Source organism: Salvelinus namaycush, chromosome 22 (genome assembly GCF_016432855.1).
Source record: "Salvelinus namaycush isolate Seneca chromosome 22, SaNama_1.0, whole genome shotgun sequence".
Lineage (NCBI taxonomy): Eukaryota > Metazoa > Chordata > Actinopteri > Salmoniformes > Salmonidae > Salvelinus > Salvelinus namaycush.
Genome location: NC_052328.1, coordinates 21,462,284 through 21,478,453, shown reverse-complemented (window position 1 = coordinate 21,478,453; position 16,170 = coordinate 21,462,284). Strand labels below are relative to the sequence as shown.

General features: G+C 40.1%; 1 protein-coding gene across 1 annotated transcript in view; it reads left to right on the top strand.

Annotated features, from left to right (window-relative positions):
• The first annotated feature begins 295 nt into the window (after window positions 1–295).
• The window catches only part of LOC120017788 (VPS10 domain-containing receptor SorCS1-like), a 51,506-nt gene continuing 35,631 nt past the window's right edge, over window positions 296–16,170 (top strand). The window contains exons 1-6 of the mRNA XM_038960760.1: window positions 296–622; window positions 8,978–9,045; window positions 10,933–11,032; window positions 11,415–11,573; window positions 12,451–12,524; window positions 15,245–15,309. Coding sequence (XP_038816688.1) covers window positions 296–622; window positions 8,978–9,045; window positions 10,933–11,032; window positions 11,415–11,573; window positions 12,451–12,524; window positions 15,245–15,309 — 793 coding nt within the window. The remainder of the gene's footprint in view (window positions 623–8,977; window positions 9,046–10,932; window positions 11,033–11,414; window positions 11,574–12,450; window positions 12,525–15,244; window positions 15,310–16,170) is intronic.

Below are 16,170 nucleotides of genomic sequence, written 5' to 3'. Positions count from 1 at the left end.
AGTGGGATTTGATCCATTTGGAAAGGGACCTGAGGATGAAGTTGTGGGGGTTGCAGAGAAGTCACCAGGTTGTCACCCCTTTAAAAGCAGCTGTAAAAAAGCCAATGTTGCGGAATATTTAGCGCGCGTCTCCGGTGATGGCGAGGGAAGAAGTTCAGTCCCTGAATCCGAGCAGCCGTTTGTAAATAAATCATACAGCCGTGGATTAGAAGAACGTCGGCTCGTGGACAGTTCTGAAGTGCTCTATCAACATCAAAGTGGCTCGGGCAACACCTCCAAACTCACAGATAGGCCTATGCCGCCACCTGCCACCCTCAATAAAGTAACCGTCAATAACACTAGACATAATACAATTAATAGTTTTGGAAGAGAAAATAGACTTAAAAGACATGAGTTATCAAAAAACAAGGCTGGGTCAAGTTTGAGGAACCTTCGCCGTCGACGAAAGCGCAGCTTCCAAACGGCGGAGAGCAAAACATCTTGGTCCGGATTCCGATGGAACAGTGAAGATGCGTCAACCTCCGGGCAACATGAGTTGAAACTCAGTAGTTCTACATTCGCACTCACGGGGGATTCAGCTCATAACCAAGCCATGGTGCATTGGTCCGGCCAAAATAGCAGCGTAAGTGAAATTTGGCAATGATGAATGCATCCTTGCATTATAGCGCATGGCATAATCATTTTGAATGTATAACAGTTAGCCTATAATGTTTTTGCCTCTTAAAATTTCATTTTAGGTGGTGGACTTGGTCTTCTGAAGAGTCTGATATGTAATTAATTAGTTGTGTGTAGGCCTCTAGTGTAAATCCTGGCACTTGGAAAACATTGGGAGGCATTGGGAGAGCAGTGGGCAGTGCAGACCAGTGCACCAGGCGGTTCAATGAGAGGATGCTGAAGAGCTAGATTGTCGAAATTGGAAACACACATGCGCACACACATGCGCACACACATGCGCACACACACACACACACACACACACACACACACACACACACACACACACACACACACACACACACACACACACACACACACACACACACACACACACACACACACACACACACACACACACACACACACACACATGCGCACACACACACACACACACACACACACACACACACACACACACACACACACACACACACACACACACACACACACACACACACACACACACACACACACACACACACACACTTACTCACACATACACGTTCACACACAAACACTCTCACTCACGATCAGTGTGTTTCTTTTAGTCTGTCTGTCTTTGTGTGGGTGGAGGTTTTGCGTGACCCAGGAATTAAGGGTAGATGTGAGGATTAAGGCATGGTCCAATGATTTTTGTTATTTTACCTCTGCTGTACATGTTCAAGCAATCCATTGTTAGCCTATTTACATGACACTTCTCACAAATCCATTTGTCAAAAGAAATGCTTAACAGCAACCCGAACCTTTATCCTCAAAATATCAGGCTAATGGGAGTTAATCCCTCATTAGATTGGCATCAAATGCAGCAGACCATTGTGGATTTCTCTTCAAAGACAGCATTTGTAGTGGAACAGTCTATTTCTTAAGGTGATGCTAGAACTGAAGCAGTGCTGTGGCCCTGGGTGTGTTATATAATTCAGTACACATCTCATTTATATCATTTCTATTTTGGATAATTTTGTACATACTTTATTGTTCTAATACGTGTATGCTTTTCATCTTCATTTCGCATTGGATTAGGATCATACAGAATGAGTGAGATCACACTCTACCTCCCATCAACTTTCCTTAATTGTCATGTGGATGTTACAACCAATGCATCACTATACAAGGGAGGCTATGCAAGCTTTGCTAGTTCACCAGATCTGATCACGAACAGATGGCTATCATTTACATTTGACATTTTAGTCATTTAACAGATGGTCTTATCCAGAGCGACTTACAGGAACAATTAGGGGTAGGTGCTTTGCTCAAGGGCACATCGACAGATTTTTCACCTAGTCAGCTCAGGGATTCGAACCAGCAACCTTTCAGTTACTGGTCCAACGCTCAAAAAGGGGTATGGCATTAGGTGTGATCCCAAAATGCATTTAAAGGTGTAAATGGGATGTTATATTGCATATTATATTGACAGAAGCTAGGGCAACATTTGCACCTTTTTATGTCTTTTCCACCAGTCTTTACTTTCCCCTTTGCATTAGATGCATCATCCTCTTTATATTAGCTATTTTAAGTCATCACCATTATTACACGATCAACCTGCATCAGCACTCATTCTTGCCTTTTCTCTTGCAACATCAATCTACCAGTCTCAACGTTACATTAGCAACACCAGAGTTGTTCAGTTGACATCTTCAATGTATTTCTGTGACTCATATTTTGGAGACTTCTGTTGGACCTCAGTCCTGCACTGAGTGTGCTGCAGAGAGGGAACGTAGGCTTTTAGACCTCAGCATGTCGCCTAAGGGTCACTAGTAGGGTTGCAAAATTGAGGACATTATACAAGAGTCATTCTGACTACTACATTTGTTGTCACACAAGACCACGTGCTGACACAGAGTTTTCACAGGCTGGCAGGCTATGAGGTTAAGGTTGACTTAAGGTTGACTCTCTCAGGCAGGATGAAAACGACTACATCAACCATGATCCATTGCTAGTTACGACCACTTTCACCATGATCCTTAACGATTTTTTTGGTGCCATTCAGCCCCATTCAGCAATATGGCGTACTTTAAAGTCAAATACCTCCGGCTTCATGCGCTATCGGGAGTTTTCCATAGGAATACATGGATGCTATTGTATCACTGTCTACTGGTTTTAATGTCTATGGTCATGGCTCATGTCCTAACCTCAAAACAAATTACCGAAGTAGATTTATAGCAGAGGTATTTCATGGACATTTGCTTTGGTTGCAGCTCTAACAAAATGTGCATCTAATTAGCATGAATTATATCAAAGTTAAACAAATGTCATTGCTGGTGATGTAGCTTAGACTTTGTCAACAGAACACACACAACCCTGCACCTTTATCTCTGAGCACCCACATTTCAGAAGGCATTTATATGAGTTAAAAGTATTTTTTTAAAGCATCCTCTGCTCAGCTGGTGCTACTTTTGGGCTGGGTAGAAAACAAACCCACTCGATGTCTAATCTTGCCAGCATTGATCAGAGTTCCCTCATGCACGATGAAGTTTCTAGGCTCAGCAGGCTGCCATAGTCTGGCTGGAGATACAGCTGCACTTCGCTCTTTTAAAGGAGGAGTTACTACGGCAAAAGCATACATTCAAAGAAGAAGTGAGGGGCTTCTGATGATTTATCACGTCAAGAATCAACAACAACAAAAATGTCCGCCATAGGGGTGTTTGTAATGCCTCTTTAATTTTGGCTTTTCTTAATAGTATGATAGCATCAGCGTATCCCTAACATGGTGGCTAACTATATATTCTTGGTACCCAATTAACATTATATGGTTCACTGAGATTCAGGGAAACAGAGATCAAAATGGATATTCAATTGCAGATGCAGGATCTTAATTTGATCACCGTGTTGCAGGAGAACTTTCCCGCAACGCAGGAAATTGAAAACTTGTTGTGTTTGAGGTTTAAAAAGGCTTCTGAATTTTGTAATTTCCACTTTCACAATTCAGACTTGATTTTCCCTCATGAAAACACAAGTCCATTACAATCCACATTATACTTCACATTTCCTGTTGCCGCAGGATTATGTTCCTGCTGTGGCAAACTGGCTCAAATGAAGATCCTACATCTGTTGTGGTTGCAAATGTAATGATCGGTCATTTGGATTTTGGTGTTTAACATTATTGTTACATGTAATACATGTTTAGGGTAGATGTTTTCTTTTTATGTTAAGGCCAGTTTGAAGGAGTTTTACATGTACAGTGGGGAGAACAAGTATTTGATACACTGCCGATTTTCCTACTTACAAAGCATGTAGAGGTCTGTAATTGTTATCATAGGTACACTTCAATGGTGAGAGACGGCATCTAAAACAAAAATCCAGAAAATCACATTTTATGATTTTTAAGTAATTAATTTGCATTTTATTGCATGACATAAGTATTTGATACATCAGAAAAGCAGAACTTAATATTTGGTACAGAAACCTTTGTTTGCAATTACAGAGATCATACGTTTCCTGTAGTTCTTGATCAGGTTTGCACACACTGCAGCAGGGATTTTGGCCCACTCCTCCATACAGACCTTCTCCAGATCCTTCAGGTTTCGGGGCTGTCGCTGGGCAATACGGACTTTCAGCTCCCTCCAAAGATTTTCTATTGGGTTCAGGTCTGGAGACTGGCTAGGCCACTCCAGGACCTTGAGATGCTTCTTACGGAGCCACTCCTTAGTTGCCCTGGCTGTGTGTTTCGGGTCGTTGTCATGCTGGAAGACCCAGCCACGACCCATCTTCAATGCTCTTACTGAGGGAAGGAGGTTGTTGGCCAAGATCTCGCGATACATGGCCCCATCCATCCTCCCCTCAATACGGTGCAGTCGTCCTGTCCCCTTTGCAGAAAAGCATCCCCAAAGAATGATGTTTCCACCTCCATGCTTCACGGTTGGGATGGTGTTCTTGGGGTTGTACTCATCTTTCTTCTTCCTCCAAACACGGCGAGTGGAGTTTAGACCAAAAAGCTCTAATTTTGTCTCATCAGACCACATGACCTTCTCCCATTCCTCCTCTGGATCATCCAGATGGTCATTGGCAAACTTCAGACGGGCCTGGACATGCGCTGCCTTGAGCAGGGGGACCTTGCGTGCTCTGTAGGATTTTAATCCATGACGGCGTAGTGTGTTACTAATGGTTTTCTTTGAGACTGTGGTCCCAGCTCTCTTCAGGTCATTGACCAGGTCCTGCCGTGTAGTTCTGGGCTGATCCCTCACCTTCCTCATGATCATTGATGCCCCACGAGGTGAGATCTTGCATGGAGCCCCAGACCGAGGGTGATTGACCGTCATCTTGAACTTCTTCCATTTTCTAATAATTGCGCCAACAGTTGTTGCCTTCTCACCAAGCTGCTTGCCTATTGTCCTGTAGCCCATCCCAGCCTTGTGCAGGTCTACAATTTTATCCCTGATGTCCTTACACAGCTCTCTGGTCTTGGCCATTGTGGAGAGGTTGGAGTCTGTTTGATTGAGTGTGTGGACAGGTGTCTTTTATACAGGTAACGAGTTCAAACAGGTGCAGTTAATACAGGTAATGAGTGGAGAACAGGAGGGCTTCTTAAAGAAAAACAAACAGGTCTGTGAGAGCCGGAATTCTTACTGGTTGGTAGGTGATCAAATACTTATGTCATGCAATAAAATGCTAATTAATTACTTAAAAATCATACAATGTGATTTTCTGGATTTTTGTTTTAGATTCCGTCTCTCACAGTTGAAGTAGGAAAACCTGCAAAATCGGCAGTGTGTCAAATACTTGTTCTCCCCACTGTATGTGCTGAATAAATATGTTAATGTCAGAAATCCAGAGAGTTTTACTTATCCTGAGTAGCTACTCTCATATTTACAGATATTCAAATATCCTTTTGTTCATGATAAAGCTCACAGTTGACAGTAGTGAATGTCAGAAGATACTAATGTGGTTGGAGGAGGCAGATATGACCGTGATCTAGAGTATTCTGTTGTTGTCGAGTAATCTTACCTTTAGCAGTCATGGTATGGCATGCTTTGAAAATCCTGGTGGTTATGAGAGTCATGCGAGGACATTAAATCATTTATCTTTGCAATATACTACTGTGATGTCACCTTATAATTCATGATCCAGTTGACCTGTTATCCATGGGAGAGCAAATAGCTCAGACGTCAAACAATCCAGCCCTAGCTAACATCTGGTCTACCAGGAAACAATGTCTGTGTGAATAAAGAGATATAAATTGACGTGGCGGACAAAAGCAAGCCAATAATACATGTTGAGGTTGTATGGTAGAGAGCACTGAGATTCACATGCTTTTGCTTGTACCAACAGACATAGCTGGAAACAGAAAGTATTGTTTATGTATTTTATTCTTACAAAAGGAGGTTCACCCAGTAAAACACAGTAAATAAGTCAGATTTTCACATATAGCTGTATGAATAGCTGACGATACGAAACTCTGTACTTTCAAAATTCATAGCTTTTAATGTTAATATCATTATGAACCAGCAGAAACATCTGTTTGAAAGTTAACACCTGCTCCGCTCCCAGGGAATCTGTCACAATTCTTTAGACTTATTGTGTTGGACCGCATATGCTAATTTAAATCTTATATTCATTTGCCAAAATGTACTGTACATTTCTAAGAATGCGGGTGTCTACTCAATTGCAATTAAGCACTAAATTGTATTGTGACTGCAGTGTAACAATTCACATCTGTACAGTAAGGGGTGAACATGAGGGCGAGACTTGAGCTGGCTTGTTTCATCAGCATCATTAGTGTTGTAATAGTGGAAATAGTTTGTGAGATAAACTCTTAAAAGCCAAAAAGGGTAATGTGTTAGTTGTGCTTTTCCATTTATAGGGTACAAATAGAAAACTACCCTATTAATATTCTGATCAGTTACTTGGGTAACAATTGCTTTTATGCAGTCATCCATCTATTTAATTGCAGTGGGTAAATATGTCGACAGTTTTATTGATGAGGTAACTTAATTCCTGAAGCTGATAAGGCTGGATCAGGGAGTCACTGAGTCTGGGAATGAATCGTAATGTATAGTCTGTCTTGCATTCAATTTGTCTCTTTCAGGTGCTCCTCATCCTTCACTAATAGAAAGTTCCCATCTCCACCCTCTATCCCTCCAACCGTCTTAATACAATGCCTTCATTGCACCGCGGTAATCTCCTCATACTAAGCTCTTTTAATTCACTATAAAACCCCTTTCATGCCTCAATAATGATCAGATTCATACCAATGCATTCACTCTAAAAGGGTTGAGATTTACACAGGGCTTGGAAATCATTTTTCTTATTCTCCTATGTCACATGATTTTTTGGGAGACCTTTGTCGCTAACATGGCATGATGAGTGTTCGACATGTTAAAAGCTTTCTAACATCTCATCTTTGTCAAGATGTGGAAGGGATGGATCTGTGCACTTATTTAGCAAACTGATAAAGTATCATTCCTGCCATGCCCTTTTTTATCTAGGAATTTGTAATGTATCTTTACCCCAACCAAATCCCTCATCTACACATTTTAGCTTCAGAGCATTGGTGATTTTAATAGGTTTGTATTGCTCTTGGGGGTTCAGAGTTTCTTCATGACTCTCTCTAACACTAATGTTTATGGCTACAGTAAGATAGCAAGTAAGTACCCAGCCCATACCCTCTGTACAGAACAATCTACAAAATTAAGTATCTATGTATATTGATGCCTGGTACATTAAATATTGACAACATTTAGAGAGCTTCAGCGTGTACTTTCAACACTAGCCGAACACCTCAAGTTTTACAGCTGGCACTTGAGGGGGTGCAAATGATTTGAGACTTCCACTGGACCTTCTCCAAGTAAATGGTTAAATTAATGACTATCCAGGAGACAGGAAGTAATTGGCTCTACTTTCCAAACTGCTCTAGGTCATTTATTGTGTATGACAATGTCCAACAGATTGGGACTTTTGGAAGTTATAAAGGCCATGTTATTGGTAGACCATTAATCTCTACTTCCCAATCTGCAGGGTTCTATATTGCTGCTGTGTTTACAAGGCACTGAGATTATTCCTCACCACACTTTGGCCAACCACAATATATACACGTTTTTATGAAAATAACCACATTTCTTGATTTATTGTATCAACTAAAAGGCCAAATAACAAAGAAAATAAATGGGTACAATTGGGAAGAAAAATGGTCCCAGAAGAGAGGTCGTCTCCAAGCAGTAGAAGACCTTTACACTGGTTTCTTATGCAATGAACCATTGAGACTGTTGCATAATTTTGCATGTTTTCAAATGGTATTTTTCCTTATTGTCTTGTCAAGTATCTAGTGCGGAGGGAAAGAGAAATATCAATCTGTTAACATTGGCTTATATAATTTTAATGAAGTGATACACAGACTTTGATTTAGGTTCAAACAAACGCTGAATAGGAAAATAGTTTATCCTTTCAAATTACAATGGGGAAAATAGACCTGTCCACAGAGAGCCATGCGTTAACATCTGGAACAATTTACGTGACACCTCGCAATTTATGTGTCTTAATACCTATTAAGTAAAGGCTTGTATAACAGCCATATAACAATGGTGTTCTTTACGATCTCCTCAAAAATGATGTCCATGATATTTACGAGGAGAGTCTTGCTGTGCCTAGGATGAACGATAGATGCATTGTTTACTTATTCATTCATTTATTTATAGACCACCGTTGGTAGTGTTTGCCATGGAAGAATCCCGCTGAGCCCTAAAAAAGCACAACATAGTGCATTTTCCCTGATTTACCTTTGTACAGAAGATGCACCATCCTCATGCAAAATTATGCCTTGACAAGTCCTCAGAAGTTTATTTGGGTTTTGTTTATGTGTGTGGCTGTTGACACAAGCGTCCATATTAAGGCTGATGTGTTGCTAGCTGCTGTTGTAAAATGTATGATACACACCTCCTAAGGCCATCCTGCTCAAACCGCTTCCAATGATAAAAATAACAACATTTGTAAGTTTGAAGATGAGGTTGTCAAAAGTTTATTTTCTCCCTTATTTTGTATTTTAGGCTTATTTACCACCTCAATAGGGAAAGAATGCAAAGTAGGCAACTCCCCACTGGGCACAGATGTCAATTCAACGTTTATTCCATGTTGGCTCAATGTAATTTCATTGAAATAATGTGGAAACAACGTGGATTTAACCAGTGTGTGCCCATTCACCCATTACTTCAAGTGCCACCATAGTACCAGATGAAATGATGCACAGACGTGTTACCTTAACAGAGGGTTGTCTATTACTAGTATTTTCTAAAACTGTACGCTGAGATGGGAACTTTGTTCTGTTTTGTAGGTGATTCTAATGCTGACGAAGTACTTTGACTTCAGCCTTGGCAGTGTCACAGAGAGCTCTCTATGGAGGTAAGGAGGGGTTCAATTCATCTCGGTCTGGCTTCCATGTTCATGTTCAGGACCAAGAGTTGCTCTTGATCATGTGACCATGGGCCCGAGTGATTGCCTATCACATGCTTAGGAAAAACGAATGGTCCATTTGAATGTTGCATGTTGGTTATACAAGTGTATAAGAGACTGGGAAGCAGGGAGATAAGAAACAGAGACAGTACACTGGGAACATTGTGTTCAAATATTGCAAACTAGTGTTGTAATGTATGTTCCTGAATGTAGCATATTAACCCTTCTGCTGTGTTCCGGTCGAATTGGACTGATTTACAAGTTTTCTCTCTGAAAAATATAGTTAATTTAATCTGATTGTCATAAGGTTCCATGACTTTGTCCACTGTCACGATCGTTGAAATGAGTCGACCAAGGCGCATCGTGAATAGAGTCCCACATATTTTTAATAAACTGAAACTCACCAAAACAATAAAGCATAAACGAAACGTGAAGCTACAGGTGTGCACTCAGGCAACTCAATGTAGACAAGATCCCACGAATACTAATGGGGAAATGGCTACCTAAATATGATCCCCAATCAGAGACAACGATAAACAGCATATCAGGCCACCATAGAAATACAAAAAACACCTAGATGACCACCCAAGTCACTATCACGCCCCAACCAACACAGAGAAAAAAACAGCTTACTATGGTCAGGGCGTGACATCCACACAGGGCATCTGAACATTTTGATGATTTTCATTAAATTTTGGGTGTTTTATTTTACTTTTGTACACCTGGGTTGTTCCCGGTCAAAAATGACCGGTCATTAGAAATGAATGGGTGAGACTACAATTAGTGTATAAAATTGAGTTCAGGCACATGCCCATTCATCAGATGGACACACTTCCTCTCCCAGACCCCAACATGCATTTGTGTTTGAGCACACACCTCACTCCCCTTCTTGGCTTCCATGGCAACCCCCACCGGAACCTTTCCCCAATAGAATCTTTCCCCCACGGGAACCACACCTGTTGGCATTCTCACAAACAATCGCAACATTGTTTCAATAATATAAAGAATTTTTCTAGCAGCTCTGGTATATAAAGCTTTTTTGAGGTCTTGATCACAATTCATTCTGTGGCAGCACAATGACCAAACGATATACTGTATGTGAGGCTCTTGATCATATCTTTGATCATGACACTGGTGAGAAGGAGAGTCCAAGTTGTATGAGCTCAGGTCAATGAGGCCTACAGGCCATAAATAGCAAATAGAAGTTCAAAACTTGTAATGTTCACAAGAACTTAAGTTGATAAAAAGATCTAACACAACATTAGGTGATAATATATGTATTATTATGGATTTATAATCAGCTATAATGGGGCGGTCATTTTGGACTGGGAACACAGAATAAATTAACATGAAACGAACACAACAGGAGGGTTAAACTTGAAATATTTCTGACATCCAGAATATACCAGATGGCAATGTGAAATACACATGCTTCTGGAGTAGCTTTTCTAATATTATTACGTAACTGTCTCCAACTCCAACACAGTTGTTATCAAGCTTGGTTTTGAATGTTAGTGAGAAACAGGGTAGGCATTTGTAATGTATATTGTGGTGTCAATGTTTTAGGACACATGTTTTAGATGAACTACAAATCATATAATTCCCTTGCGTAGTCTGTCATACATATATCCATGTTTATTATTATAATTGAACAATTCTCCATTCAACTAGCAAATTACGTCGTTCCAGTTCCAATTTTCTGCTTGCCTGCGAAAGCCTAATGATACCGTCACTGTACTAAACCATAGGTATTATTATTGATATTGCTCTGTGCTCTCAGACTCACGCTTTAACAGTAGAATAACTCATTTAGTTAATCCCCTAATTGAATTCTAGGTCAACAGACTATGGAACCACGTATGAGAAACTTGATGAAAAGGTCGGGCCAAAAACCATACTAAGCTACTTGTACGTGAGTCCGAATAACAAACGAAAGGTACGTCCTCATACATGTACCTTACCATAACCATATCTGTCATGTCCTTAAAACTCTTAACAATAGTAGAATTATCAAGTTTAATCATTATGAACATGAATGGATAATAATAATAATCTTTGCTAAATGTTGTGATTTATAAAACACATACATACATGCCTGTTAGATTTTGGAGCTAATATCAATCTTATTCATACTCTCTTGTGTGGCAGCATTTTTATTTGAATTACTACTAATATCATCTCCGTTTATATAAAATGGTTTGCACCCTCAGAATATACAGCAGACCTAATAGACAGCACACCTAATGCCTTTTGGATGCTGTCATAGCAGGAGGATAACTCTCCCTCCTCATCTCCTGACCTGTCCTCTCTCATCTCAGATCATGTTACTGACCGACCCTGAGGTGGAGAGCAGCCTGCTCATTAGCTTTGACGAGGGCGCATCCTATCAGAGGTACCACTTAGCCTTCGACATCCTCAGCCTCCTCTTCCACCCCGAGCAGGAGGACTGGATCCTGGCTTACAGCCACGACCAGAAGGTAAGAGACTCCTGTCAATTAGAACTGAGGAGTGAGGAGGGGCGAGAAAGCACACACACAAATTGATTGATTGAGCCAAGGGTCTTGTTAATGTCAGTGAGTCTATTGACTTTAACAAGATGTTTACTTCAATGGTAGCTGTGTGCTCTACATGTAAGCTTGTTCTTGTTCTTGCATTAGCATTACCTTCTCCCAGAGGGGAAAGCACCAATTTCTATTTTTACATACATTGAGTTGTTTGCTGTATTGTACAGTGCAATAGTACTGTAGAAAATGATTGTATTGTAAAATAGTATGTGTGATGTGCTCTCAGATGATGTAGAAGTCTTATCATTATGAATTAGCCTGAACTCTAAAAAGAGTTGCCTGTTATAACAGGATGGATGACATGTCTTTCGAGAGCTTGGATAACAGCCCTACTCTGCTAAAAGAGGGAGCTCAATAGCATAATGCAAAGGGATTATACTGATGGTTAAGTGTGTCGCTGTCAATTAGGAACAAATCCTATGGAGGTAGAGAGGTACCACTGGGAGAAGCTGATCCAAACGAGCCTGTCATAATAGAAACTCTTTGAAAGTGTATTTCAAATATAAAGTACTATTTTCAAATCTTCTTTAAAGCTTCAACTGTACAGCACTCAACAAAAACATTCAAACAAAGTGCTCTAAATTGCAAAAAGGGGGAAAAAACATGTCAATATAATTAACATTTTGTATGGGCCTCCATTAGACTTACATGACAGTCCCTAAAATAGAGGGAAAGAGAATTCTCCAGGTCTGACATTTTCTTCATTTTAACTCTTAGTTTGAACTCTGGAATATTATTACATGTTTTCTCTTCAGATTTTCTCAAACTCTTGGATGTTCTTTTCTTTCAGCTCTACGTCTCTGTTGAATTTGGAAGACGATGGCAGCTCGTACATGACAGTGTGGTCCCCAACAGATTTTACTGGTGAGAGTATAAATCAGTCTTTTCCACCATCTTTGGACACATTCTTCAAGTAGTAGTACTAAAATTTCATTAAAAGTACCATTCCTTCCTCTACTGACAGTATTCTGAACTGATAGCCTATCAGAATTGTCGTATTGAATTTAGTCTTCTGCCGGTACCTGAGTTGAACTCAATACATGGCATATAGTATGTACAATTATGGTCCTGATGAACACATGAATAGTTTAAATAGATATTCTTACACTCTTTTATTAAGGTCCAACAGTTGTGATTAAGAAATACTGTATTTAGTACTTGTCACTAATCTACATTATTTGCCATGACATACAGTAGCTTAATGCAGTAGTCCCTGTTGCCAGATAACGATACTATGAATATGTGTAATCACAAAATAATTTATATTTAAAAGGGGGCAAGGGAGATCAATACTTATTGGGTGATCGGGCAGCTTTTAACATTTTTAAAAATAATGCCATTAGGACAACGTCATCTCTTAAAGTGGATGAGTCAATTAAAATACATGAATTAGGTCATATTTCACATTTACTAATATTGGGCCAAAACTTGACTAAAACTTTTTTCACAAACTGTATCACTTGGGAACAAATGATGATCAAGTGCTTTTTAGCCCAAGACAGGAGCCAAAGAAAGATGCAGTGGAAGCAATGTATCATCGAAGTAAAGTCATTATTGGTCTCTTGTTCTGAACAGTTCATATATTTGCCCTAAGTTTTCCTGATGGAGTTGATACCAGAGTAGAGCTGGATGCAATATTGAGTAACACATTAGCTTTTTAATTAGTTACAGGTATACGATGAATTGATACCAGTTTGCATGGAGGTTTCTGTACAGGTTGTACTGTATGGATTATTTAGAAAATTGTTGCTTTCAATTCCATTCATCAAATGTTAAATTTTTTTAACAGAGTGTTATCCAATTGGTAGTTATAGTCTTGTTCCATCGCTGCAACTCCCGTACGGACTCGAGAGAGGTGAAGGTTGAGAGCCGTCTGTCCTCCGAAACACAACCCAGCCAAGCCGCACTGCTTCTTGACACAATGCCCGCTTAACCCGGAAGCCAGCTGCATCAATGTGTCGGAGGAAACACTGTACACCTGGCGACCTTGTCAGCGTGCATTGCGCCCGGCCCGCCACAGGAGTCGCTAGTGCGCGATGGGACAAGAACATCCCTGCTGGCCAAACCCTCCCCTAACCCGGATGACGGGCCAATTGTGCGCCGCCCCATGGGTCTCCCGGTCACGGCCGGCTGCGACAGACCCTGGACTCAAACCAGGATCTCTTGTGGCACAGCTAGTACCACTCGGGAGGCCCTCCTTTTTATATTATTGATGAAATGTTTGATTTAGAGGTTTACTTTAGATGGCTTGGGTTTACGTATCTATTCTATATTTCTTTGTTGTTTACAACTTCTATGATCCTGCTATTATTGCCATCAATTATAAAACTGTCCTCTCTGAGGCAAACAAAGGTGTACACCCTCCTACCAAACATATATCTGTTTTGTTTGTGGTATGAATATTAAATTCAGGTAGGGCATGCATATTTCAGCAAGGAGAAAATACAGCTCATATCTTCAGTTCATTTAACTTTTCATATGTTTTGCTGCTCCACATAACTGCAGTTTATCTACTGTTAACAGTAGACTCGCATTGGCAGATTTACACCATCAACCTGTTAACAAGCCTTATAGATCACACAATGCAAGCATGTAGTCCATACAGTCCATAGTGGTAGAGGAACATATAAGGAACCTGTTTAAGAACATGGGGCTGCTGTTCTCCAATAGAAGAGGATGAAGTATTTGACAGAAAGTCCATTAAAATAGATGGAGCAGCAAGGCAATTACAGAGTGCTGAGGGAAGCAGGATGGGACCTTTTTTATTATGGCTCAGACACTGACACAGTATAGAAAATGAGGAGAAACCCATTTTCTTCCACAATAGCTGCTATTTATACAACAAGTGGTCACTCTTGTCACTCCGCACTTAACCGCTGCCTCCCAGTTGAGGCTCTATTGAAAAAGGAGGAAATGGCTCTGAGGCACCTTCCCTCTGAATTACCCCACAGGCCAAGTGATTGACAGGGCCATGTTTACGGGAAATTTTTGTTGTCGCTGTTATTTTTTTCAGCCATTTCAAGCAGCTAGGTTCCCTATTATACTTTAATTGAATCAAAATGGAAATCCCAAATATTGTCATCCGTCAAATGTCTTCCGACATGACTTTGTCCTCTCAAGGAAGCTGACGTTTTAATAGAAAGGTAGAACTAGCATGATTGAACAGAGGGGTTGACATTTGTAAATTAATATCTCTGTTCTGAGTTCTGTTTTTGATTAATTTCTCTGTCTCTCACTTTTTATGACTGTGAAGTGCTGTTTTTGTTCACAGGATCCTTTTGGAATAGATGAGAACCAACAGAATGATTATTCATGTTTCCCGTACAGTTTGATGTCAGCGTGCCTTTCTTCATCTTGTTGAACTGATTATTTATTTAGGCACACCTATGCTCTTCAATGAACCGATCATATCTAGATCATGAGCTAAATGTACATGTCATTGATGAAAATGTTGAGATTCTATCATAAATTAACTGATACTATTATAAATCCAAACATAAGGTATTACCATATAATGCACATATCTTATTTGAAAAAATGTTCTGACTTGCAATGTTCCTCAGTTGTCTCTCCTCTCCCCACAGGTCAAAACTGGGTTTGGACAAAGAACCAGGAATGATTCACTTGGAGACAAGTGTTTCTGACAGACGTGAGTCATCATCATATCTAGGACATCACATTCAGGGATTTTATTATTGGGAATCTAGGGATCATTTACACACACAAGTGACATCTTCCATCTGCGAAACAGCCTTTACAGGGTGCAAAATTGCAGAGACCTTACCTATAACCATCGTATTTCAAACAGACAGGAGGGAACTTAACACAAAATGAGTTTGGAATACTGCAGCATACATTTGCAGGTATTGTTTTCAGAAGGGAATAGAATACCAAAAAACAAAGCATAAAACCCGCTTATCTATATTTACACTTACACTTATCAAATTAAATCAAAATGTATTTGTCACATGCACCAAATACTTACAAGTCCTTAACCAACAACGCAGTTCAAGAAATAGAGGTAAGACAATATTTACAAATAAACTAAAGTAAAAAATAAAATATGAAGTAACATAATAAAATAACGAGGCTATATACAGGCGGTACCGGTACTGAGTCAATGTGTGGGGGTACAGGTTAGTTGAGGTAATTTGTACATATAGGTAGGGGTAAAGTGACTATGCATAGATAATAAACAGCAGTAGCAGCAGTATTTACTTACAAGGGGGTGCAAAGCCCTAAGCAGTCCTCTTTTATACAATAGTAGTCATCATGTTGAGAGGAAACTGATCTTCAAGTACACATAATTCTCACCCATGCAAATTGGAACTCTCACCCATGCAAATTGGCTGGATCTAGACACACTCACTACTTTACAATTAAGTTTATTAATTTACTAAGGGGCAGTTGGTCTGACTGGGCTCTTAAGTTGGATGGAGTGTTTAGAGTGTCTGTTCCATAAGGGCTCCAGTGTTAATGTCTTGTCCCTGTGGAGAATGGCTCATTTGGC